Here is a 27,912-nt window from a genome sequence, read left to right as displayed (position 1 = left end):
TAATACATGCACTGACTTTAAAATGAACTTGAATCTACTAAAAATCAAAAAAGGTTAGATTAAATCATACTAGACATAGGAGGACATAGAGCAGCATAATAGTAAGTAACGTGAAGTTGGACAAATAAAAGTGAAAAAAGTGAAGAGACAAAAAACGTAAAATAAAAGTAGATACAAACTGGTATGAGCAAGCTTTGGCTTGACTCCAAATGGTTCACACAGATCTGGACAAATCTGGACACAGCATTTCCCAACGTGACAATAGTTCATGCGGTGAAGTATTATGTTGAATTCCAAAGACTAACAAAGATGAGTGATGCTGGAATATAACCAGAACTACTCTCTTGCTCTGTGTGTGTGCATATGTGTGTCTGTGTGAGTGTTTGTGTATGTGTGTGTGTGCGAGTGTGTGCGAGTGTGTGTGAGTGTGTGTGTGTGGTGAGCTTGGATGTGTGTGTCTGGTGAGCTTGGGTGTGCGTGTGTGCTTTATGTGGGAACCTGTTCCAATATATTCACATCCCTTTCTTCTCTCTCTCTCTCTCTCCCTCTCTCTCCTTCCACTTCCTGAGCTCTCTCCGGGGCCCAAATGTTAGGAATGCTGAGGGTGTCTTTTTCTCCTTTTTCACCTCTCGTTTCCCCCCTTTTTCATTTCACTCTCTCTTCTCAGCCTTTAACTTGAGCTTGAGGGACTACTGTTTGGGGATCATTTGGGGCACTTTCCTCAATTTATTACGCTTAATTTTTTTCTCTCTCTCTCTCTCTCTCTCTTACTCTCTCTATCTCTCTTTTTTAAGGACACCTTCGAACTCTTCCCCCTCTCCTTCCTCTTTCTTTACTTCCGTCTTCTCTTACTCTGCCTTTCTTCCACCCATTCGTGCTCTCTCTTGCACACTCCATCACCCATTCTGTGGCCGTGTAACCTCACATTCCCCCCTGCAGGAATGAAAGACAGCGAGAGAGAGAGAGAGAGAGAGAGAGAGAGAGAAAGAGAAAAGCTGGAGAAGCTGGGGGGATGATAGAAAACCACTCTGGCTTTCGGGAAGGCCGTTGGGTTTGGTTCCCGACATTCCTTTCATTGTGGACTCAATCCAGCTACTATCTGCAGAGCTCTCTGCATCTCTCTATATCTCTCTTTCTCTCTCTCTTTGTCTTTCAGTTCACTCCCACCATCTCTCTCTCTCTCTCTTTCTTTTTCTCTGTCTCTTTGCTCTTCTCTCTGTCATATGCTATATTTTTGTGTCCGCTTTGTGAGACTACCTGGTCTTTCTTTTGCTTTCGTCCTCTGGTCACTGCTCTTCCTTCCTCCATGCTGTTCAGTTGTATTATAAAAAAGACCTGAAGATACATCAAAAGGTCATGAACTTGGACCCGTGTATTCATTCACCATAGGACATATTTTCATACAGCGATTATATTCCAAAGAATTATTCCAAACACAGCTGCTCAGCTGCACAGTAAAAAATGCAATGTCAGTTCAACACTTAGAGAATACTCTGAGACCAAATACATTCTAGAAGATGTTAAATTGAATCTCTAAGTGTTTAAATAACACAGTTTTTTTTAACTGTGTATGCTTTGGGATTTTGCCGGCCTGCCTGCCTGATTGCTGGAGGGCCTGAGTGAAATCTGTGCGGCCAACTCAGCACACATCTAAAGGCCACTACCAAGCCCTTGACTTTACAAAACTATGGTCAGAAAGTGCATTTGACAGATTTCAACCTTCACATGTTTTTAATGTATAAAGTTCTCTTCCCTTCTCAGAAATAAAACCAAAAACCAGCGGCCAAAGCCATAACCAGCAATATGAGTCTGCGAATATGGGTCTGCGAAAACATTTCATCACGCACACTGTCGTCCCATTACCTCGTTAGGGTGAAGACCACAAAATCTCCTCTAGTTGAAAGAAGCCTTCTCAGGTCATGTCTTTACAGTGTGGCCAAACCCCAGAGTGTCAATGGATAAGCTGAGATGGCTACTAGCAAGCTTTTTTTCATGTGTCCAGGTGCACACAAGGCACAACGTGTCTTTCAGGGCTTGACATTAAATTTTTCACTTGCCAGCCACTGTGGCTAGTGGTTTTCCCGTGTCACTAGCGAACCAGCTATTCTACTAGCCACATTTTTTTTAGCATGACGGTGTACATCTAACCTCAGAAGATGAGGTGCTTAAAGCTAGAAAATGAGTGAATTGGTTTCTACATGGAAATAAAACAAACAAATTAACTGAGTAACTGAGCTTTATCTTGAACTTAAATAGGCCTACAATCAATTGATACAGGACAAAGTGCAGAATATACGCTATACGCTGATATGTCATACCATAGAATAAGCTACATGCCAAATTGGCTAGTGACACTGAAATTGTTACCAGCCACAGCCAAGTTTTACCAGCATTTGGCCGGTTGGCAGGTGCCAGTGTCAAGCCCTGGTGTCTTTGTAACACAATAATAGCCTATCCTTTCCCATGAAAGATCCTTTTGGTAGTATTACACTTTTTATTTGCATAGTTCGCCCACAGAGCAGAGGCATTCCAGGCAATATTTTGACATTCGGTTTACAGTTTCAGTTACTGTCTTACTCATCCCCATGATGAAACCCAACCCATAACCCCTAACCTTAACTCTGCTCTGTCATTCTTCCACATGCCGCCACTGCATTTCCCTTAACTATAAAAGTAACTGTAGCCTCATAATGAGCACTTTTCCACCAGTGGCACTTTGTGATAGTCGTTGATAGGACTTTGTTACCATATCACTACTATGGCATTACACAGAGCCTTTAGCGATACATTACTGTACTACTTGGTCATTGCCATTCTGGTAACAACACATCTGTAACAGGGACCATGTCTTAACAGATTAAGGAGGCAAACGTTTCAGTAGATGGTGTATAGATTAATTATACATTTTTTAACAGTAATGATCATGTGGAGGAACTGTGTGGGATTACTGTATGTAGCCCATAGGAAGATCTGTGGCATCATTCAAATCAGTTGTGAACGATTACCTTTTGATTTCTGAATGACACTGCAGTACACTGTGTTTTGTCGAAAGCGCAACATCTTCCCTATTTGCTATGAAGACCTACATAAAAACACATAATTTATTGGATTTTGTTTGTGTTATATACTGACAAATACTGACAAATAAATATTGCTACTTAATTCAGTTGTCAGCCTAGCGACAGCTGTCTGTGGTGGGACATTTCCACATCCATAACCAGAACCATTGATTTGCCTTTTTGTGTTTTTCCACATTAGCTGCGCACCAGAGATTATTGCTTTTCTACTGAGCTGGTGACAGTGGTGACAGTGGTGACAGTGACAATCACATTATGCCCTCTCCCCCTGTCTGTGCCACCAGCACTGTGTGTTTGTGTTGTGTTGCGTTGAATTAGATGGTAATATCAGAGAGAGTAGAGAGAGAGAGGTTCCATTGGCCCATTGTTTCCGGGTTCTATTATTGCAAGGGGGAGGTGGGGGGAAATCCTCCTTTAGGCAGACCTAGGCAGACCTAAGGACTGTTCTATTCATTCTAGGAGTATTATGACACGCCCTTTTAGGCAGACCAGAACCTGGTCATGTTAGGTGCCCATAGCAACCTATTACATTGGCATATCTCTATATACTTAAAGAATCTCTGGTAATATTGTACACAAAAGGCCAGGTTTCATCAAGCATGCACGTGTATGATAAATCACTGACAAATGGTTATTCATGAAAAAGAATATAGCATACTGTATAGGCTACAGTGAAATGTTTCTGTCATATAAAACTGCTTTACCTCTTCTTCACAGTTGTTAGGCGTCAGACACACTGGCCGAGCGGAACGGGAGCGACACAAATGAGGTCTTTTTCTGCTTAGTTTCGGCCGGTGTGTTCTACTCTGCCTTTCACACTGACAGCGTCGGCGTGCACGGCCAGTCCTGTTCAAACCCCCGCCCCCCCCAGAGCCAAAGCTAGCGTGCTACTTTGCCATTCATTTGAATGAGACACCGCCGGTCGCCGGCGTGAAAAATACGCTCGAGTTCTATTTTCCAAATGCAGCGCGGAGCGGAGCCGGCTCCCGCGCCACTGACGCCCGACGGTTGGTGTGTAAGGACAGATGATACTGTATGTTTCCATGTATTTTCCCCAACGCCGGTAGAAATCGCTTCCGTCCCGCGACGCTTTACCACCCTACTGTGTAAACGGCCTTACCTGGCCCTCCAGAGGGGGATGGTCCGGGTATTCCAATGGCCCTGTCAGCCTGTTTGTCTGTCTGTGTGTCTGTCTGCAGTGCTTTGGGTCACCTGCTGGTGACACCAAACAAACAACATCACGTGTATCTAGCACTGGGCAGAAGGCCAGATTTCCATTTTTGATCGCTCTTGTTTTTCTGCCCCCTCTCTCTCCCTCTGCATCTCCTTCTCTGTCTCTGTCTCTGTCTATCTCTCTGTCTCTGTCTCTCTCTCTCTCTCTTTCTCTCTCCTCTCTGTCTCTCTCTCTCTCTCTCTTACCCTCCACAGCTGACTCGGACACCTTCACTTTCTTCCATGAGGGAGCGCAGGGCTGCCTGGGCGTCCGGGACGGCGTCCTCTACCTGTCCACCAGCTGCGACGGGGACGACCAGCTCTGGAAGTGGGTCTCCCGGAGCCGCCTCTTCAACCTGGGCTCCTCGCTGTGCCTGGGCACCACCACGGGCAACTTCAGCCGCGCCGGCGAGCGCACGCCGCTGGGCGTGTACACGTGCGACCGGGAGCCGCCGCGGGTGCGCTGGACGTGGTACTGCGCCCAGGTGCTGGAGGGCCTGAACGCCTATCTGCCCCCCTCGGCGCTGCAGGGGTACAACAACTCGGCCACCACCCCCAAGGGGTCCTGGAGACTCTACGGTGAAGAGCAAGACCTGTGCTCCAGGAGAGCCCAAGGTAGGACATAACACCAAATACAATTCAGCACGATGGACAAGAGTGTGCGGTATCTTCCTCTCTGAAAGTGATCTCGCACCCGCTACCTGCACCTCGAAACCTCTGGTGTGCGTTGGTTTCCTCTTCCAAAAATAAGGACATAACACCAGCCATGGGACACCGCATACTGACACTTTAGAGAAGAGTTTCTCAAAGTGTGGTATTTACAAAGTCCCAAGTGGTGATGCTATATATATTATAAGTGGTATTTACAAAGTCCCAAGTGGTGATGAATATAGTAAGTTACCTGAAGTTTCTTAAAGTGTGATGCAGCTCTCATTGCCTCATGAGCCTCATTGCTAGCAAATGAATTCCTCTTCTTCTGTTTGATTTGATGTGAGTCAAGTGTGTTTAGGCTTAGGGAAGTGGTAGCCTTGCGCGCCATCCTACATACTTCCGCCAAAAAATTGGTCAATATGAGATTGATCAATATGAAACCACAAATACTGCATCCACAAACACTGTATCCAGTTTGCAGGGTTTTCTAAACTTTTCAGTTTGATCAAGTGTTCCTGCCTTACACCTGTACCTGGGCAGCTGATGGCTTGTGCACAAGGACTTCCATGTGCTTTGAGAGAATAGCTTGACTTTGAGGAGAAGTTGGCATTGAGGACAAATAGTGAAGAATAACTGACTCCCCTAACACTTGCAAGGACAGCTAAAGTGCTTCCTGAAAATGGCCAATATCTTTTAGTTTTCTCCTACATGTAGCTATACAACTATAATCCCTCGGTCCAGTTTTGAGTTCAAGGTCTTATGTGGTTAACGGAATACTGTAGGGCAGTGCTATTCAACTCAAGTACCAAGAGGACCAAAAGGAAAAATCTCTGGGTTTTTCGAGGGTCACGTAAAATAAGACAATACAAAAAAACCCTCTGAACTATATTCAATTTTAATTGGTCACTGCTGGGCGGCAAGATATTATAAGTGGTCCGCATCTGGCCCGCAGGCTGCTTGTTGAATAGGCTTGCTGAGACGTGGGTGTAGCTATGAGGGAGAGATGTTGGTAGTATCTGTGGCACCCACCTCAACCATTCTGCACATGCACATGCCGCTGCATACAACCACTTTTTCAATTTTTTTCTTATCACTCAATAAACAATAAAATAAACTGCCAGATGTTCTGTGCCGTTGTGAAACATTTCAGGCAGGCAAATCGATGAGTTTTCCTGATGTGCAATTCCACACATCCACAGAATTGCCAAGCGATCAAGGTACTGAAAAGGGGGTTCGGTTTTGTATAACATATTCTGCAAGGTATTTAATAATGTCTTAGTAATCTATTGATAATATCTTTTGTTTCAATAGTGAAATTCTGATGTAGTTCATTGGTCATAATAGCATAGGTCATGAAATGATAGTTCTTATTCCCGCTAGTCAGTCTTGTCTCTAGTCGCTTGTCTCTAGTCAGTCTTTGTCTACCAGTCTCCACATAGGCTTCACTACAGACAGTATCTGAAGCTAGCAGCTTGCTCCATTCACCAGCACGGTGACATAACACCTGTTCATTAATACACAGACAGATCGTTTGTTTTGACAGACATCCCATTTAAGCCTTGTAATGATGGCAGTTCTGCTGATCCAGAGAGGGTGATGTGGAGAGGAGAGAGGGGAGTCTGCCATGACCAGACAGGTTGGATTTATACCCGAAAGATGGGTAGAGAGAGGAGTTGAGAAATATAACCAAAAAAAAGGGAGGAAGCTGAAGTTTCTGAAGTAGTGTGTATGACGTAGCCCAACTGAACTGCAGCCAGGCACACATCTGGACTTGTTTGGATCTACTGTGGGGAATAGCTCCGCTGCTAGGGGGCATCTTCACTTTGCTTAACCACCTGATTGGCTGCTGGCCAGAAAGAGAGAGAGAGAGGCTTCGACGGGGGCTGGGGCCGGTGCCGGGGCCCCTCTAGACAGTGTTTGTAAACACTACCATCGGCCCCCTGACTGCCTGTTTCATATCACGCTGGTGAGACATATTACACCTTTATAGGGGCCACAGCCAGCCGAAGTGGGCTTTTTTTGTTTGATAAATGGTAGATCTCTCTCTCTGTCTGGGATTCTCTTGCCTCCCCTTACCTCACCACTCTGGCCTCGTCTGGTCTGGTCTGGCCATCTGTGTCTGTGTGTTATTATGATATTAGCAGAAAACTTAGGCTGCTCGGCTGCTGATGCCTTTGAAATGCCCCATTTTATGCAGCCTCTACACTGAACCCTCTAGTCTAGAGATGGTTTGTTGGTAAGGGTTTTTTTTTCGACACGGAAAATGAAATGTTTGCCTCACGCTGGACTGCTGTTTACAAGAGCATCGACTCTGCCTGCTCATTACTAATTAAAAGCAGACACCCCACAGGGCCAGGGCCTGAAACCAACCAACCAAGCCTCCCCACCCTCACCCTCACCCTCGCCCTGCGTTCCTCTCTCCTCCTCTCTGCTTTTCCGCTGTGTTTTTCTTTCTTTTCAGGCATTTTGCGGCATTAATGCTGGAATAACTTTTCACACTGATGTCACTGACAGTATTTACAAATTTCTCTAGAAGTGGATGCCAGTTGAGTTGGTGGAGAAGATGCCGGTGACATTAGTCATTTTTTGGGTTGTCTTACGGGCTCTTTCTCGACATCTCCCAGCCTCTCTCTTTCCCATCATCTTTTTTCTCTCTCTCTCTCTCTCTCTCTCTCTCTCTCTCTCTCTCTCTCTCTCTCTCTCTCTCTCTCTCTCTCTCCCTCCCTCTCTCTCTATGTGGGTGTTTGTGTTTTAACGTGTCTCTGTGTGTGCATGACTGTTTGTGTAGTACTTAAAGGAATGTCCTACTTTTCCATGGCTTCTTCTCGGAGGTATAATGTGACAGGATTGCATTAGTCTAACATCATGCAGCACTTGGGGCTCGTCAGCACTGCACCAGCACACTCCTGCAACACTCTTCCTCTTCTTCTTTTTTCTTCTTCTTCTTCTTCCTTCTTCTTCCTCCTCTTCACGCTCTTGTTCTTCTTTCCTTCCATTGCCCTTTGCTTGCATCCCGCCATCCGCCGGAATCCAGTAGTGACGGCGGCAACCCCTGGGCATTCTGTCTGACAGGAGATTAACTTTCATCAGAGTTGGGGGGAGAGAGAGAGAGAGAGAGAGAGAGAGAGAGAGAGAGAGAGAGAGAGAGAGAGAGAGAGAGAGTTAAATACAGAGATTCAATATACATACGTAATTTAGATATTATGTATGCATACATATGCATATGCTACAGCTCCAGCACTAATGTAAAAGCTCTCTGTTTTTTAATCAGCCCCATATAAAAGTCATGTTGGAGTGGAGGGGCTATGTTAATAGGTGTACACATGTTTGACAAATGACTTGATTTTATGATCCTGGATGACTGATTGTGGAATTTAACATGTTGCTTTTTAGAGGGTGTTAGAAGTAGTGGAGGGCATTACATGGATTGATTTGTAGGTGTGTGGCGAAAAGGTTGCAGATCTGCGAACATGAATTGCAAAACGCCTCCATGCGCACTTCAACAAAAAAAAAAACTTTAGGCACAGATTGCAAAACTCTGACCTCAGATTCACACACATCCATTTTCTTCTCCACTGCTTTCCCCAGGGGTTCATAACATTCATTATACGTGATGTGATGCGCACATTATGTATAAAAAAACGTTATAAAGTGTGTTTCGCTGTGGTTGCAGTAGGTTTATCTCCAAATCTACATCTGTTTAGTTGGCCACAGGACAAAATACAAACATATAAAGATTTGGCTAAGAACTTGTGGTATGTACTAAATCCCCCACCCACTCCCCTCCTCAAATGTGCAAATTTACATCAAGTCTATTCTACATTGTTGCAGTAGATTTATCTACAGATCTACCCTGCTTAGTTGGAAAGAGGACAAAATAAAAACAAGTTCTGACTTAAAACTCCTATGGTGCACTGTCCTCTTCTCTAGCCCACCCCCCACATACCTGCAGACACCACATTAAAGTCTATTCTGTAGTAATGCAGTGTGTCTACATACCTACCTTGTTCAGTTGGCTACAAGACAAAATACAAACTAAGTTCTGGACAAATGCATGAATTGTAATTTTCACTATCCCACAGCCCACCGTAGCCCCTCACCACCCAAACCGTCTCTCCAACCCTCTCCATCCCCACTCCCTACCTTCAAAATACTAACAAGTCCTAGCTTTAATGCACACCTTTCCGCCAGTGGAATATTGTGCTACTCATGGAAAAGACTGAACAACAAATTTACATTTACCTAAAAAATAACACATAGCAGCAAATTTATAACTGTGGCCGTATTGCAAGAGTTTAAATAGTATGCACTATTCTCTCCTCCAGCCCACTCCACTAACCCTCCCCTCTCCAACCCCAACCCCTAACCCAAGCCCCCACTCCCAGCCCTGCAGCCATGAATCTCCTGCTTTAAATGTCACCCTGCCGGGGCCCTGCCCTACCTAGCCGCTCTCCCTATCGCCTTGGATCATTCTGTCCAGCACACTGAAACTACTGCTCTCGGCAGGTTTATGAAAACCATCCAATCCCCCTGTGAATTACACGGTTATTTTTCACAGAGTCTTTGATATATATATAGGGGAATGCATGAGTAGGCTGTGTGTGTACTACTGCTGTATGCACTGTGTAGGGCGGGCAAGCATTTCTTTTTCTTGCAGTCATACATTTTTCATCTTTCATCGTGGAAGAATAACAAAATGCACAGCATGATGGGACTTGAAGGTTTTTAACCCTTTGGCTGTTGCTGTCTCTCCACATACTTCTGTCTAACTCTGTTCTTCGTTCTTGATATGTGTGTCAGTGGAAACAAGGAGGATTTCTTTCTTTAAGTGGGCGCTACTCACATCTTGACAAAGGTCACAAAGATATAGACAAACGACTCAAGTCACTCAAGCGACTGAAGGATTAATTTGAAGTCTTTGTCACCATGGATACAAAGAAATTCTGAAAATACAGTAGAATAGGTATTTGACTACAGTTTATCTGAAGCAAAATGTCAAAAATGCCAAAAAAGGACACGGAATGCTTGATTGTTTCTAACCCATCGTGGCCTGCTTGAGAGAACCCACTTGCACATGATCTGGGTAGATACCGCCCACATTGACGCCGCAGAGGGTTTGTTCAAAATTAGCCTCATTTTGTTTATTGTTCACTGTATAATCACCTTAATTAAACCAAACCACTAACCCTAACCATAACCCCTAATGAGACACAGTTTCAGAGCATGGCTTGTTGTCAACGTCAGTGTCTGTGCACACACTGTACATTACAGTAAGTCGGCAAAGCCACTTCGAAAAATCATGTATCTCTCTCTCTGTGTCTCTCTGTCTCTCTCTCTCTCTCTCTCTCTCTCTCTCTCTCTCTCTCTCTCTCTCTCTCTCTCTCTCTCTCTCTCTCTCTCTCTCTCTCTCTCTCTCTGACTAGGATACGGAAGATATGAAGGAGGTTTTAGCCCTCATCTCTAATTCTCATATCTATTCTATCAATCTATCATGATGTATATCAGTGGCAGTGCTAGAATTAACATTAACTCTCTCTCTCTCTCTCTCTCTCTCTCTCTCTCTCTCTCTCTCTCTCTCTCTCTCTCTCTCTCTCTCTCTCTCTCTCTCTCTCTCTCTCTCCCTCTCTCTTCCTCCCTCTTTCGTCCCTCCTCCCCCTCGCTGTAGAGATCTACACCATCCAGGGCAACTCTCACGGCCGGCCGTGCTTCTTGCCCTTCCTCTACGATGGCCAGTGGTTCCACAGCTGCACCAGCGTGGGCCGCGAAGACGGACACATGTGGTGCGCCACCACCTTCGACTACGGCAAGGACGAGCGCTGGGGCTTCTGTCCAGTCCAGAGTGAGTCAGTAGAGCGTCTGTGCATGCATAGCCACAATACAATACAATACAATACAATACAATACAATACAATACAATACAATACAATACAATGCAGAAAAGAATAGAATACAATTGAATGCAGTAGAGTACTATAGAATATGGCAAAGTCTAGTGCTGGGGCTTCTGTCCAGTCCAGAGTGAATAGAGCGTCTGTGCACACATATGCACAATACAATAGAATACAATAGAATACATTAGAAGAGAATAGGCCCCGTCGTGGCTCTCATGGTAGGGCGCTCCGCTGCTACGCCAGCGACCCGGGTTCGATTCCGGCCTGCGTCATTTGCCGGTCCTTCCCCATCTGTCTCTCCCCACTCAATTCCTGTCTCTCTCACTGTCCCATCGCAAAAGTAAAGCAAAAGCAAAAAAAAGCAAAAGCAAAAAATATATATATATTTATTAAAAAAAAAAAAAAATAGAATATAATTCGGCAACGACAAGTGTTGGAGCCTCTGTCCTGGTGAGTGAGAAGTGAGTGTCTGCAGTCATGGCAGAGAATTGGTTTGCTGCCCGCAACACTAGTTGGCTTCATTCCAGGAACACTGGCGAGGTACGTAAGAGGGCCAAGCAGCTCTGACAGCAAACACAACAGGACACACATACAGCTGTAACAGAGGCTTAGGTAACACAGTAGTGCAGCTGAATGCAAAGGCATTTCTCTCTCTCTCTCTCTTTCTCTCTTTCTCTCTCTCTCTCTATCTCTCTGTTGTGTGTGGGGTTTGCTGTGTCGGGTTGGGGAGAATGGGGACCTTAGTATGATTATATAGGGGGGGGGGGGGGGGGGGAATGGATGTATTGTGTGATGATAATGTACGATGAGTAAGCGGTGTTATATATAAACTTTATTACAGGCTCAGGGCCCAATAGGCAGACACACAACATATACATAGAAATAAAATGTGCAGGAAAAAGAAGAAATAATAATAATTAAAAGCGGTGTTAAAATAAAGGCATTTTTAAATATCTCTCTCTATCTCTATCTCTCTCTCTCCCATTCGCTACATCTATCTTACACTGTTACACCCCATCTGGATAATCTCTTCAGTTCCCCAAACATTTACAGTACGCTGATTTAGAGTAATAAATACAGCTGTCTTATGGCTACCAAGATGGATTGTTACTATGACTTATGCGCACTCTGTGGTACAGTATAAGTGCTTGCTTGCCAACTTTAAATCAATGACCTTCCAGCGGCATGTCTGCTGCCATAGACAGTGAGGTATCTCTGCCCTGCTCAGTCTGCCTCTGTCACTCTCCATCATCCAGTTGCACAAAGTGACGCGGCTGTCCTGTGCCGTCCTGTGCAGTCATGCAGAGTGGCATCTGTTCTTGATACTCTGGCTCCCCTAACTCATCTCATATAATCTGCTCTCCTCTCCTCTCCTCCCCGCCTCTCCCCTCTACCCTTCTCCCTATTCCATCCTCTCCTTTCTCTCTCATCTCCCCCACTGCCCTCTCCTCTCTTCACCTCTTTTCTTCTCCTCTGTTGCTGGCCTCTCTCCTATCCTCTCTCTCCTCTCCTCTCCCCTGCTCTCCTCTCCTCTTCTCTTCCCCATCCACACCATCCCCTCTCCCCTCCCCTCCCCTATCTCCTCTCCTCTCCTCTCCTCTCCTCTCATCTCATCTCATCTCATCTCTCCTCTCCTCTCCACTCCTCTCCTTTCCTCTCCTCTCCTCTCCCGTCCCCTCACCTCACCTCACCTCACTTCACATCTCATCTCCTCTCCTCTCCTCTCCTCTTCCCCATCCACGCCATCCCTTCTCCCCTCCCCTATGCCCTCTTATCTCTCCTCTCCTTCTCTTCCCCCTCTCCTCCCCCCCTCCCCTGCTGTAGGTAATGACTGCGAGACGTTCTGGGACACGGACTCTCTGATGGACAACTGCTACCAGTTCAACTTCCACGCCACGCTGTCCTGGAGCGAGGCCCGCATCAGCTGCCAACAGCAGGGGGCCGACCTGCTGAGCATCACCAAGGTTCACGAGCAGACCTACGTCAACGGTGAGACAGGCAGACAGGCAGGCAGACAGACAAGCAGGTAGACAGGTAGGGAGGTAGGCAGGCAGGCAGGCAGGTAGACAGGTAGGGAGGTAGGCAGAGTATCACAAAGGTCCGTGAGCAGACCTACGTCAAAGGTGAGACAGACAGGCAGGCAGGCAGGTAGGCAGACAGACAGGCAGGCAGGTAGGCAGACAGGCAGGCAGGTAGGCAGGTAGACAGACAGGCAGATAGGCAAGCAAGCAGGCAGACAGGCAGATAGGTAGACAGGCAGGCAGGTAGACAGGTAGGGAGGTAGGCAGACAGGCAGACCGGCAGACAGGTAGACAGGTAGACAGGCAGGGATACAGACAGGCAGGCAGGTAGACAGGCAGGGAGGCAGTCAGAGTATCACAAAGGTCCAGGAGCAGACCTACGTCAATGGTAGTAAGAGGCAAATAAGGGAGGGGGAAAGAGAGATAGAGAGACAGAGACGGAGACAGAGACAGAGAGAGATGGAGATGGAGGTGATAGAAGCTGCAGGGGGCTCCCGGTCCAGGAGCAGACCTACATCCATGTTTAGATGGACAGGGATGGAGGAGGCGAAGATGGGGGAGAGAGAGAGAGAGAGAGAGAGAGAGAGAGAGAGAGAGAGAGAGAGAGAGAGAGAGAGAGACAGACAGAGAGAGAGAGAGAGAGAGAGATGCAGACTCCCATAGAGAAACAGAAATAAGAGAGAAGTAAATGAGTCAGATTCACTGAGAAGGAAAAGAGAGAGAGAGAGAGAGATGAAAGACAGATAGAGGAAGGTAAGAGGAACTTGAAAGGAAAGAGAAAGAAGCAGATGCAAGGCAGAGAGAGGGGAACACAAGAAAAGAAAAACACAGAGCTAGAGACATGGAATTGAGTTAGAGGAAATAGAGAGAGAGAGAGAGAGAGAGAGAGAGAGAGAGAGAGAGAGAGAGAGAGAGAGAGAGAGAGAGTGAGAGAGACTTTGAAGTGGGTGATGATTAGAGTGACGGAAGAGGCGCAGTGTGACAGAGGACAAGAGTGGAGGACAAAGTTGATTGGGTTCACGTGGGGTGCAAGGCAGAGAGCTGGTGCGCCCCTCCTATTTCAAACATCTATTCTCCTCCAGCAGATTGTAGAGACAGACAAGCCCAGCGCGTGATTTCTTCTGAACGCAGAAGACGGAGGGGACTCTCTCTCTCTCTCTCCCTCTCTCTCTCTCTCTCTCTCTCTCTCGCTCTCTCTCTCTCTCTCTCCCTCTCTCTCTCTCCCTCTGTAGGGCATAATAACCCAGTTGTGATTCATTCTTTCGGTGTGCGCTAGATAAGATAAGAGAAGCACCCAGTTAGGAGAGAATACTTTGCTTTGCTGTATTTTTGTTTGAGCTTGTCATTGTGACAGGCTCAGTCTCTGGCTTCATAGGCATGTGTCTTGATGCCTGAAGTGGGTTTGTGTTTTCACTGATTATGTAAAAGTGTGAAGTGTTCATGTTACGTAAGGGTTAACGTTCGGCGAGAAGGTCGCTACCGTGGAATAGCAGCACGACAGAGAGAATCTTTAGACCCCGACGCGGAGCGGAGCTATTCCACAAAGCGACCGACTCGCCGAAAGTTAACCCGCTTATTATATGGATATACTTAAATGATTCACACATGGCGGGGACATTTCTTTAGGCCTATTTAATGTTAAGATTGTTGCTGCGCAAAACAAAACAGTGCCGTTGTGGAACACCGCTAGGCAACAGCTAGGTAGCCAGGACAACAGGTGTTGTCTATCACAGCAGCTGATTAGAGTCTTTTTGAAAAGTCGCTTTAGCAGTGAAAAGTCTTGTTGCCATTGACAGCGGTCTGTTATAGGCCAACCCGTCCGTTATCGAAAAATAACAGACGTGCGAACGTTGGGGAGCCCCGTTGAAATGAATGGAGCATTCGACCGATGACGTCACACCTTATAATAAATAATAATAATAATGATAATACTTTCGTTTTATATAGCGCCTTTCAAAACACCCAAGGTCGCTTCACAGAGCATCGTGTAGGAAAGTGTGAGTGTGTGTGCGCGTCAGTGTGTGAATGCCTGTAAGTGAAAGTGCTTGTGGAACTAGCAGCCATAAGCCTCCAGGAAGAGGTGTGTCTTGGGGTGTTGCTTAAACATGGCCAGTGAAGGGACATTCTGGATGTGGTCGGGCAGATTGTTCCAGAGAATAGGAGCAGCAACATGGAAGGCTCTGTCACTAGTGGCCTTGAGCCTGGTACGAGGGACGATCAGCTGGCCCTTGGAAGAGGACCGCAGGGATCTTGAGGGGCCATAGGGGTGAAGGAGGTCTGTGAGGTAGTGGGGTGCCAGACCATGGAGGGACTTGAAGGTTAGGAGGAGGACTTTGTAGGTAATGCGTGACTTGATGGGGAGCCAGTGAAGCTGCTTGAGTATGGGGGTGATGTGCTGCCAGGGTCTAGTGCCTGTTATGATCCTGGCAGCAGAGTTCTGGACATATTGCAGTCTGTCTAGGGGAATTGGGTTTTGATCACTTTGTACCTACTGTAGAAGTGAGAACCCCCCTAGTGTTTGTAAGGGGTTCAGATGTATGAGCTCATTTTTTGTGGATGTTTGTGTGTGGTTTTAAGTGTGTGTGTGTGCGTGCGTGCGTGCCTGTGTGTGTGCGTGCGTGCGTGCGTGCGTGCGTGCGTGCGTGCGTGCGTGCGTGCGTGCGTGCGTGTGTGTATGTGTGTGTGCATACATGCAAGCATGCTCGTGTGTGTGCATGTTTTTGTGTCTTTTCTGTATGTGTGTGTGTGTGTGTGTGTGTGTGTGTGTGTGTGTGTGTGTGTGTGTGTGTGTGTGTGTGTGTGTGTGTGTGTGTGTGTGTGTGTGTGTGTGTGTGTGTGTGTGTGTGTGTGTCTATGAAGTCCCCCAAGGTCAAAGACGTCAGGTTGCTTCTAATGCCCATAAATTAATTAGTAATTGGTGGTTGATATGCTTCTTAGATAGTCCACTATAAAAAAACAAACAAACAAACAAACAAAAAATCCATACAATGGTGGCACTGATTGTCATTGCGCCGCCCTGACGTGTTCTAATGCTGAAAACGTCACTGACCCATCTACACGTGTCTGTGCAGGTCTCCTGTCTGGCTACAGCGCCGCCCTGTGGATGGGCCTGAATGACCTGGACCTGAACGGAGGCTGGCAATGGGCCGACTCCGCCCCACTCAAGTACCTCAACTGGGAGCCAGGTACGAGACCACCACACGTAGACACGCACACACATGCAGGCACGTACGCACACACAGCCATACAGACCCCAACACACATACAGACAGAAATGTGTAGATACACTCACACACACGCACACGCACACGAACAGACACACACACACACACACACACACACACACACACACACACACACACACACACACACACACACACACACACACACACACACACACACACACACACACACACACACAGTCAGTATAGACAACCACCGTGTCTTAATGACGCGCTGGGTTAGAGGCTAAGTGCTCTATCAAAATAAAAGTAATTTAAACTCGGCAATGAACTTTTTCCAGACAAATGACCTCTGTGGATGGAATGGATTTCATATAGCTCATAAAGGCTAATAAATCTGATGTGGATAAGCACAGCAATTACCGTAAGGAGCAGGGTTGCCAGATGAGGCTGATGATTTCCAGCCCAAAAAATGCTCAAAACCCGCCTAGAAGCACAAAATCCCGCCCAATTCTATTGATTTCTATGGCAGAAATTGGGCGGGTTTTTCTGCTAAATGCCGTTTTTACTCGCACACGGCCATCCTAAGCAGCCCAATTGGGCGGGAAACTGATGAAACATCCCAATCTGGCAACACTGGTAAGGAGCTGCCCTGTGGAAGTAAGCCAAAAGAAGACGGCGGTGCTTAAAAACCATCTCTGCTAATTAGAAGCGTAGTGTAGATTTGGCAGGGTTTTTCTGGACAGTAGTTAGCTGATGTGCGCGAATTTGGCTTCTCGCTTAGGGTAGGGTGGGGTAAAACGCCCCCACGGGGCAAAATGCCCCCTCACCTGTTTTCCCTAAAAAAACACTAGAGGGCTTAAATATACATTTTCACTGTTTCTATGCATTACGTTGACAACGGGGATATACAAATTGTCCAGAGAAAACGACTGAAACAAAGTATTTTTTGAAGGGAAACGATTTACATGGTATTGATCTAATTTTCAGATGTGAGTAAACACGTGTTTATAAAAATGTAGTTAAGCATTATATTGCAGTATTATATGATAGAAGAAGAGTGAAGTCTGTAGTTTCAGAGTATATAGGCTGTTTATAATGAATACAATTACATTTTAATAACTTGACCATTTTTTGAAAAAACAGCTTGTGGGGTAAAACGCCCCCTATGCAGAGGGGCAAAACGCCCCCAGGGGACTATCACAATATTAGGCTATAATAACATTATTATTAACATTACTTTGTCAAAAAAACAACATTTTTTATATTTCATGGTGTAAACAGATGTTAAAGTCTGAATATTTGAACAAAACCTAAAATATTTAGGCTAAGTTACCTCATCTATTTAAATATGCTAGCAGAGTTAGCACAGTTAGCTCAGGCTAATAACTAGCCTATTGTATAATAGGCCTATTATATTTATTAATGCATGTATTCATTTTCATATATACATTTAGCCTAGTTATTGTGATATAGGCCTATATTTATTCACAATATATGTTTATTCATGCTAAATTTAGCTTATTTTACATTTGACTGTTCAGATTTATGCATATTAGCCCTATATTTGTTCATTCATATCATCCTTAAATAAATATGAACGATATACTGCACTGTTGAAAATATTACCTCTCTTTTCTTTTCAGAGGTTAAAATTCATACTCTGGTCACTTTGGTGATGATATATGAAGCAAACAGGCTAGTAACAAAGGGGGGCATTTTACCCCATCTCAGGGGGCGTTTTGCCCCACTGGTGGGGTAAAACGCCCCCTTCACACCCAGTTTTGTTTTTGTTAAAATATGAATAAACTATTAATTTGTAACAATTTCCGTGATGGATTATTAATCATGTCACTGCCACCAAATACTGTGACAAAAACTAAATCATATGGCTTACTTCTGCTTAGAGAAAAGTTACACTTTCCTTAAGGGGGGCGTTTTGCCCCACCCTACCCTATTCTTTTGTTTTTAGTTCACTTTTGGAACATACATTTAAGAGACACAAGGTTGGACTTTTAAGTTAATACATTTCCTTCATGAGTCAGCTGATGCTTACTGTAAATGAGGATAAAAAGTCTCATCAAAAAGCGAACAGTGACTCTACTGACCACTTCCGTAGTCCGCTGTCAGAAACATGCCCGAACAAGTGTCATGGAAAAAAGCCTGACTTTCCATACCTTAGACCAGTGTTTCTCAAGTGGGGAGTAAGCCCCCCCGGGGGGGCGCGGAGGCATCTCAAGGGGGGCGTGTGACATCTGATTTTGAGGGTTTTTTTAATGATTTCCTCTCAGGCCAGTAAGTCAATAAGTTTAAAGTCCTCACCAACATTATATTATTAATTGTCATGAATTTGAATAGCATAGGAAATGAATACACATCTGCATTCAACTGCAGTCCCTCTTTGTATAATCTCACTAGTCACCTTTCCTTTGATTCTGCGCAGCGATCGCAAAATTAGTCTGTGCGAGGGGGGGCTCGGAAGCATTCAGACCCTCTGAAGGGGGGAATGATGGAAAAAGTTTGAGAACCACTGCCTTAGACAAAGTATTTTTGGGCTTAGACATCAGGTTGTGCAACAGCATCTAATGTCCATAAATTAGTCAGTAATTGGTGATTGATATGCTGCAATGAATATGCTTCTTAGATATTCCACTAAAAACAAACAAACAGATGTGTGGTACTGCTGAAACATCACTGACCCATCCACATTTGTATTGACTGTTGGTACTCAAGGAAGAAAAGCATTCACAACGTTAGGGGGCCTTCACAATTAACTGTTTTGGAACAAAAACGTCAGCTAAGTATAATTTATTTTTATTTATTTTATTTTACCTTTATTTAACCAGGGAAATAAAATCACATTGAGAATAAAATTCTCTTTTACAAGTGAGCCCTGGCCAAGGCGGCAGCACACATCACAATTACATTTACAGACAGGACACAGACAAAACAGAACAAATCAATATGGATGAAGAGATAAAATTACACAATAAAAGCCATAAAATAATAAACATAAAACAAGATTAAAAGGAGATTACAAGATTAAAAGCAAGCGCAGACAGATTTAAAAGTGTCAGTAAGGTGTAATGTAGTGATATCTCTTGCCTCACACCCAAATACAGCATTACTCTGGCAGTGGCGCGCACCTGCTCTTCATAGCTAGTCGAGTGTTGTTGTTCTATTCTCAGACAAGCCCATCATGTACAGCAATGACTACCGGTATACTGTATAGCGCTCCGCTGCTATGCTGTATTGCAGCTAGTTCACTGTCGCAGACCTGTTATGTCACATCCTACTTCATGAATGTATGCATGCTACTGTACAGAGTGTCGTTATGCATGCTATGTCATTAAGCATGCGAAAGAGAACTTCATCAGAACGATATTATAATTTATTATAATCATACTGTAACACATGAATATTGATTAAAATAAATCAATAATACATACAGTGTTTAACTATTATTATTAAGTATTAAAAACATCATGTGGGAGGGGTATTTTTCAGCTTAATAAAACGTTTTCTTAAGGTTCTCGCTATACGGCGTGTTTAGTGCTCTTGAATGTGCTGTACCTAAAGTACCATGATAGACAGGGGTTTCAGTAAAATGTGATTCTGGAGTAAACATGAGTGTGTGTGGGCGTGCGTGCATGCACATGTGTGCGTGTGTGTGTGCTGCAAGTGTGTGTGTGTGCGTGTGCGTGTGCGTGTGTGTTTCTCAGTCCATACCATGACAAACTTGGGGAAGAACATTAGTTTGATCCCTCTCAGCGGGTCTGTGTGTCTGTTCTCAGACCTGGCAGATGGAGACAGACCACAGTCTGATTATAATGTAGTGTGTGTTTGTGTCTGTTCTCAGATCAGCCCAACATGCGCAGCGATGAGGACGTGGAGAACTGTGCTGTGATCCGCACGGAGACGTCGGGCCGGTGGCAGAACCGGGACTGCTCCATCGCCCTGCCTTACATCTGCAAGAAGAGGCCCAACGCCACCCTGGACCCCTTCACCACAGGTCAGCAGCACACACATGTGACACACACACACACACACACACACACACACACACACACACACACACACACACACACACACACACACACACACACACACACACACACACACACACACACACACTGTCTTTCTCTCTCTCTCTCTCTCTCTCTCTCTCTCTATCTCTCTCTCTCTCTCTCTCTCTCTCTCTCTCTCTCTCTCTCACACACACATACACACACACACACACACACACACTCTCTCACACCCCCCCCCTCTCTCTCTCACACACACACACACACACAACTACTCTCTTCCCACGGATTCCTCGCACACACACATACGTATTGCTATGCAGACACGCAGATACACAACATGTTCACATAAGTACAAATACGTACACGGTAACACTTTCTATGAACTTGCTATTCGTAAGACACTATAAATGCATGCATAACGCATTATAATGCATTCATAAGGCTTTATATCTATTGACTTAAATATATACACATGCTCATAGCAACAGCCATGAGGTATTATGATGTGTTGTTATAGGCATGTAAGACTGAAGGTTACACAGTGCATTGTAAAGCTTCTTTATCCTCATGACGCTAACTGTGTTGAGGTCTGTGCTATAAAGCTTTATAGAAGGATCCAAGAATATACATAATACGGCTGATCTATTCTGCATCTCAATCATAGCCATGTTTAAATATGTATAAGCTTTTCTAACTTTACCCAGCCTATGCAATGACCACTTGTATGTCTAAATAAATAGCTATAAGATATTCTCATTTAACCTAGTCTATGCAATGAGCACTTGTATCTCTTAATAAATACTTATAAGCATGTATGAGTTGATCTCACTTTACCTAGCCAATGCAATGAGCACTTGTATCTCCTAATAAATACTTATGACCTAATCTAACTTTACCTAGGCTGTGCAACGATCACTTTATTAATGTTATTACCTAGCCTACTGTATGCTATGAGCACTTGCATCTCTTAATAAATACTTATCAGCTTTTCTCACTTTACCTAGCCTATGCAATGAGCACTTGTATGTCTTAATAAAACTATAAGATATTCTCACTTTACCTAGTCTATGCAATGAGCACTTGTATCTTGTAATAAATACTTACAAGCAATTATGAGTTGATCTCACTTTACCTAGCCAATGCAATGAGCACTTGTATCTCCTAATAAATACTTATGAGCTAATTTAACTTTACCTAGGCTGTGCAACGATCACTTTATTAATGTTTATGAATATTGACATAACCATGGCTATGACTGTGATGCAGAATAGATCAGCTGTATTATGTACATTTATGGATCCTTCTATAAAGCTTTATAGCACAGACCTCAACACAGTTAGCGTCATGAGGACAAAGAAGCTTTATAATGCACTGTGTAACCTTCAGTCTTACATGCCTATAACAACACATCATAATACCTCATGACTGTTGCTATGAGCATGTATGAGCATGTGTGTATATTTATGTCAATAGAAAGCCTTATGAATGCTTTATAATGTGTTATGCATGCATTTATAACATCTTATGAATAGCAAGTTCACAGAAAGTGTTACCACGTACACTGTATAATGATCATCTGACAGCTGAGCATTCTTCATCTTGATGTTTTCACTCAGAGTTTGTTACTCCAATCCTACTGTCTGAAATAGGAACCCGGCCTACCAATTCATTTTTTTTATGTTGTTAGTGTGTCATTAAGACATTTCCAATGTTCAGTACAATTTAGAAAACCAATGTACAAAACTCCAGTGACATTCACCTGTTAGACAGATTAACATTTTTATGATTTATTCATCATCCATTGCCTCTGCATAAATTCTGAATTGTTTTGCTTCAAAAACACAAGGGAATCAATGTAGGGTTTTTTTTGTTTTATTTATTTTGTAGGTTTTGGAGGTTTTTTGTTGTTGTTTTTTTTAAGTTTTTTATTGTCTTTGTGTGTGTGTGTGTGTGTGTGTGTGTGTGTGTGTGTGTGTGTGTGTGTGTGTGTGTGTGTGTGTGTGTGTGTGTGTGTGTGTGTGTGTGTGTGTGTGTGTGTGTGTGTGTGTGTGTGTGTGTGTGTGTGTGTGTGTGTGTGTGTGTGTGCGTGTGCGTGTGCGTGTGTGAGTGTGCGGTTTAGTATTCCTCTGAGGCTTTGAAGCAACACGTGAACAACCTGATGAACATCGAGCGTTTACGAGGCTTCTGGACAGGCACAGCCGCATCAGCGTTGTTACTCTGATCTGTTGAAGAGAGAGAAAAATCAGTACCCCAATTACTAACACTAACAGTAAACATATAAACAATATAGACACCAAAACTAAAAACAAAAAGATAAAATGTTAGACAACACCTACTTGTGTCAGGAGGAATGGCGTCAGTTGGAGACACTTTCATCTTGCTGTGTCTCTTTGGAATCTGGGAGAAGAAAACGAACCATTTTAAGATTATGTCTGTTACCTGTTACCACATTATAAAGCTTCCATTGACAGAATCAAACAATAAACAAAGTATGATTTTCATTTACCTTGAAGCTGAACCACCTCTTGCGTGTCTGGCTGCCTGTGCTTCCTGTCTGAGGCTCAGGAGGGGGTGGGGCACCTGGGGCTGATGTGCCAGCCGTGGCCTCCGCATCACACTGTTTCAGCAGCTTCTTGTTCAATGCTGACATCAGCAGGTCATCAAATGATGAGTCCTTTGCATCCACTGGTCTCTGCAGGATGCCCCGCGATCCAAAGTTCCTCAGCAGGTGTGTGTTCAGGGTGCGGTAGAGTGCCTGCAGTTTGGCGTTGTTCTGATACACACTGAAGTCCAGAGCGCCTGATGCATTGGTGAACTCGAGCAGGAGTTGTTCCAGCAGCTTCTGGGTGTCTGTTTTAGCATCTGCAGTGGAAGTCTGCTGATCGTCTATCTTGGTCAACAGACGCAGCACCAGTGCTGTGACCAAACAGCCATTGTCATCGGTGTCTCCAGGATGCTTGCACGCAGCAGAGATGAACTGTTTGTCACGGGCAGTCACATACTTGTATATATCAGTGATGGTGGAATCTGAGTGTGGCATGGAAGGAGCTGTAGAGCTCAGTGGAATGCTGTGTGCACTCTGAGGCCTCGTGTCAGTGCCATAAACTCCCTTCGTCAGGTCAAGGTCCCCGCCCTGTTTCCCCTCCAAGTCGGCATCAAGGAGCTCCAGCACTTTATGAACCATCACACTTGTGAAGAGACCTAGCACATCCTCAAGTTTGGCGGATGCGGACTGTGTTTTCTCACTGATGGGTGCCAAGGCTGTGGCATCATCAACTGCATCAAGGACAGGCAATTCAGTTGATTTGAATTCTGAGAGGAACCTTTTGAGGAGCCTTGACATCAAACCACCTTGGGCATCAGGGCTAGTGGTAAGGAGTTTTTTAAGCATAGGCTCATCTTTGTCAGGTGTTGTTGACAGGATCCTTGCTTCATCCAAAGTTAATTTGTTCTTCTGATCAAGATGTTTTACCATCTCCGAGTCAATCATGTCAATGACCTGGGAGGTCATGAGCTGGGAGAAGACATTTGCAACTTCGGTAGAAGAGCTTGATCTCGCAAATGTAACATTTGCTGTTTGCTGATGAGGAACGCTGGGCAGTGCTTGCATTAACCTGGCTACCAGGCAGCTGCAGTCAGGCTTCTCTTGTCCAAGAAGGGATTTTTCTGCTGGTGTGCCTCCGATCCCGGAGACGGAGATTCTGGACGTAGCAACATCTCGACCAGCATTCCATTCCACCAGAGGGCGAAGGATGGGCTTCAGCAATCCCTTGATGGCCTGTTCAGTGAAAGAGTACACTACCTGGGTGGCCTTCTGGGGAGCGGTCCTTTGACTCTCAGATCCAGGGCTAATTTTTCCATCCAGAGTAGTGGGAGTTGGGCTCCTGTTCAGCCGAACAGCCTGAATTTGATCCACAAGGCCCTTGGCGATGTTGTCGATATTGTCGCTGGAAAGGAGCCTTTCCAGGGTCTTTGCCATACAGGTCAGGTCATGGGATTCACTTCCATGTTCTGCCACCATAGGGTACTGAGCAGGTGCATCGGCTGAGCGAGATGTCTTCTGCCATACCACAGATTTCTGCAGGCTTCCGAGAGCACTTTTCAGCTTGAGGAACATCTGACTCCCAGGTCTTTTTGGAGCGATTTCAGATGATGAGGCGAAGCTGGTGGCACTTGAGCGTCTGCTGACAGGCATTTCAGCATCCTTGGCCATGCACACATAGGCTGGCAAGACCATGGTGATGGAGCTGAAGCTGACCACTCTAAGAATGGCCTTACATATCTGCAGGAAGTGTGTCCTGGTCATCTGTGGACAAATAAAGATACATAATGTCTATTTATTAATAAACTAAGAACCAGCAACTGTATGTACAGCATGTACAGTAAGGTCTGAATAGTTTTGCAAGACTAATCTGATACGATAATGTCAGAACCAATGTGTACTCACAGGGGTATGAAACATGCTGGCGAACGCCATCCACTCCCTACAGTAAAAAAATAAAGAAGACATTATTTTAGTATTATGTTTTAATGTTAATGTTTTTATAACTTTAATGTTATGTACATACGTATATCCTCATGAAAAATGATTGAAAGGCAATCATCATGTGCTGCAAAGGCAACTCAAATCATCTCCAAAACGAAAAAAAATTCAGCTCGATTCATTCTCATGTCAGATTGACAAATCATATTCATGTACAGTACATATTGTATGTGCAGTATCTGTTGGATGGGAAAAAAAACTTACTCATCAGAGAGGTGCAGGATGTAGTCCTGTAGTTCAGAGAAAGAGGGTTCGTCCTGAGATGGGCCTGGAGCAACATCAGAGGATCCTGATGAGCCAGGGGCAGGCCCAGGAGGACGTTCCGAGCCTGCAAATAATATACAAATATTTCACAGAGTACATGTTGTGCCGTTGTTTAGTTCCGTAGTTTCCAGAAATTATTCTACCCATTCACAAAATGTCATCTATCTCATGAGTATTTAGCATCACCATTACTTTCTAGTAAGTATTCATTATGACTGGGGAAATTACACTTTTTTATACCTGAATAGATGGATCTTCTCCATGTCTGGCATTTTGAATTAGCTGTCATTCATGAATTATGTTAATTATTATGTTTTTTGTTTTTTTTTGATTGAAATAGATGTAATCCTATCATCTGATTGAAATGTACTGTGTATTTATGACCAAAAAAATGACACAAGGTGTTCAAATTCCTTAATATCCTTTGGGAGTAATAAATGTTACGCTTCTCTAAATAGTCTGTAATGTGCATACACCAACCAGTCACACCTACAGGGTTGCCAGATGAGGCTGATGATTACCAGCCCAAAAAATGCTCAAAACCCGCCTAGAAGCACAAAATCCCGCCCAATTCTATTGATGTTAGAATTTTAATCAGATGTATTTATGTAGATTGGGGTGTTTGTAAATTTATATTGCAATTAAGTAGTTATTCTGTTTCAAATCAGGTTCAAAGTCGTTTAAACATTGTAACATTGTAAAACATACAGTATCTACTGACAACCTGTAACAACCAATATGGGTTGCCCAAGCAAGTAGTAACAATTTGACAACCACTATGGGCAAGCAATATAACTGCAATAGCAACTGACATAGTAACCAGCAAAACCTGGCAGCAAAACTTATTGCACTTTAGTCAGACCAATGTTGGTTAAATATATATGTACAGTATATATAAACAAAATATTATCAATAGTCTATTGATGAAAAGATCAAATTAATGAATGGGCAGCATACATTTTGAAAATGAACGACTTATTTTACACACTGGACCTTTAAAATCTAAAAAAACACTTTTGTAAAAGAGTTCATAATGAAATTTTAAATATGATATAGGCTATGTTTGATTTTAAGTGTAGGTTATATATTCAAACTGTACTGACCTTTCTTCATCTTCTTTGACAATTATGTTAATTGTGAAGCATTTTTATCAGTATATTACAGAAAATCTATTATATCAATAAAATAATGCAGAGACATGCGACATGACTGCACTAAGAAATAGCAAGAAATACATTCAACGGCCACAATTCTACTTGTATCAGGGAGCTAAATGATGTCATAAGTGATGACATAACAGCACCATAACAACCAGTTGTGAGGTTCTTTCACTGTCCTGCCCAAATAATCACCAACATTCTAAAGGCCATAGTTGCTGTGGCGTAATGATGTTCTATTGACTTATAGTCAGTTTGAATTGATTTATACATGATTTGTTAATATGTCTTTTACGTTTTTATATGCGAATAATGACAGCAATGGCAGTCTTGACTTGACTGGGGGATTGTGGCTCCTGGCTAGTACAAAAGCTGAGGTAGAGAGGGGTGCGGATGGACTAAAAGTTCATGTCAAGCCCTATAGACATATCTCATAGTCACAGACATGCACACACACACACACACACACACACACACACACACACACACACACACACACACACACACACACACACACTACAAATAGTGTACGCCTACAGTATACTTCTGTCCTCACTCATTGACCTCATCAGCATATTTGCGCCCCTTTTTGTGAACCAAAAACCATGTACAGACCTCTACAGGCTCTGCACCATACTCCCACGGCCCCACCACTAACTCCAACACCACACCCCACCCCCTTACTCTGTGCCAGTAGTTACATGTAATTACTACAATTTCTCCAGCTGTAGCACACAAATGTCTACTTTCACATTTAAATTGCTGTCTTGTGACACAGTTTGTTTTGAAAAATATTAACTTTTTACAAATTGGTACACAAAGCTTTCTACCCAACACACAGGTACCTGTGGAAATCCCATTGATTTGTGTGTGTCTGGTAGAATGATGTGTGCACTGTTCAAATCAAACCTTGTCAACACAGAAATTCGAGTGAGAGTAGAAATTTGTGTGTTATGTGAAAAAGTATGTCCATATCCAGCTTGAAAAAAAAACCTGTCCAACTCTCCAACATACAGCATATGACCCTCACTTCGCTGCTCTCACCCACCATCAACAACACCACCACCCCCCCCTTTGCAACCAGCACCATGACAAGAACCACCTTCCCTTCCGTTACATTCCTGTGCTGTGTGGTATGCTTGACCTTTGTTTTACAGTGGGTCACTGCTTATAAACATGCATAGACATTCCTGTTGTGCTTTTTCTCACACAACAACCCCCACACGTACGTAGCTCACCACCCCCATCCCATTCCCCATCTGTTAGCCATTATGCAGCGTTCTTGCACCGTCCACTCTGTCAGTTCTTTGTGTAATCGCTGTCTTGGGGGCCATAGCTTGTTTATCCTAATGGCCGTGTTTCAAGTGACCTTGATGCAACTTTGTAAATTCATGTACTCTAGATACATTATGGTAGAGGTGACTTGCCCAAGATTGTCTGGTACATTTAGACTCGCCACTCTCTGTGAACTTGAAGCGGGCTTCTTCAAAAAGAAAAAGGGATAAGCTGTGGGTTTATGAATTTAACACACTTACTCAAGGGTGTCCGACTGCAGAACACGTCCCATTGCAAAGTAAGCTGCCGTATTGTCAGCAGCACTGATTTCCCATCTACTCTGAAAGTCTCTCTCTCTCTCTCTCTCTCTCTCTCTCTCTCTCTCTCTCTCTCTCTCTCTCTCTCTCTCTCTCTCTCCTCCCCCGACCTTTCTCTCCCCTCTCTTTCAATCTCCCTTTGTTTCTCTCACTCTTCTATGTATCGCTCCTTTCTTTTCTTTCTCTTACTTTTTCTCTCACACCTTCCTCTTCTCTGTCTATCTCTCTCCCTCTTGCTCTCCCCCCCCTCTCTGTCACTTTCTCTGTCACTGTTAGTGATGCACAAACATCTTC

At 44.1% G+C, this 27,912-nt stretch overlaps 2 protein-coding genes across 2 annotated transcripts in view; one reads left to right on the top strand and one right to left on the bottom strand.

Moving 5' to 3' along the window:
• The window catches only part of mrc2 (mannose receptor, C type 2), an 82,581-nt gene that overhangs the window by 12,275 nt on the left and 42,394 nt on the right, over positions 1–27,912 (top strand). The window contains exons 2-6 of the mRNA XM_063184708.1: positions 4,506–4,904; positions 10,606–10,779; positions 12,656–12,820; positions 15,924–16,037; positions 19,894–20,046. Coding sequence (XP_063040778.1) covers positions 4,506–4,904; positions 10,606–10,779; positions 12,656–12,820; positions 15,924–16,037; positions 19,894–20,046 — 1,005 coding nt within the window. The remainder of the gene's footprint in view (positions 1–4,505; positions 4,905–10,605; positions 10,780–12,655; positions 12,821–15,923; positions 16,038–19,893; positions 20,047–27,912) is intronic.
• LOC134461593 (uncharacterized) lies at positions 22,120–26,372 on the bottom strand. Its single transcript, XM_063214488.1, has 6 exons — positions 25,973–26,372; positions 24,810–24,933; positions 24,510–24,546; positions 22,569–24,368; positions 22,399–22,459; positions 22,120–22,284 (listed from the first exon to the last, which is right to left on the bottom strand). The coding sequence occupies exons 1-6, from the start codon at positions 25,980–25,982 to the stop codon at positions 22,178–22,180; spliced, it is 2,139 nt and encodes a 712-aa protein (XP_063070558.1). The 5' UTR covers positions 25,983–26,372; the 3' UTR covers positions 22,120–22,177.

The sequence above is a fragment of the Engraulis encrasicolus genome, chromosome 2 (genome assembly GCF_034702125.1).
Source record: "Engraulis encrasicolus isolate BLACKSEA-1 chromosome 2, IST_EnEncr_1.0, whole genome shotgun sequence".
NCBI lineage: Eukaryota > Metazoa > Chordata > Actinopteri > Clupeiformes > Engraulidae > Engraulis > Engraulis encrasicolus.
This window is presented reverse-complemented; position numbering and strand designations above follow the sequence as displayed.

What these genes read in the sequence shown, in the direction of transcription:
- LOC134461593 (XM_063214488.1), bottom strand. An exon ending in ATCCTGCACCTCTCTGATGA is followed by an intron (nt 24,547 to 24,809) that starts GTAAGTTTTTTT and finishes TTTTTACTGTAG; the next exon opens with GGAGTGGATGGCGTTCGCCA. An exon ending in CGCCATTCCTCCTGACACAA is followed by an intron (nt 22,285 to 22,398) that starts GTAGGTGTTGTC and finishes TCTCTTCAACAG; the next exon opens with ATCAGAGTAACAACGCTGAT.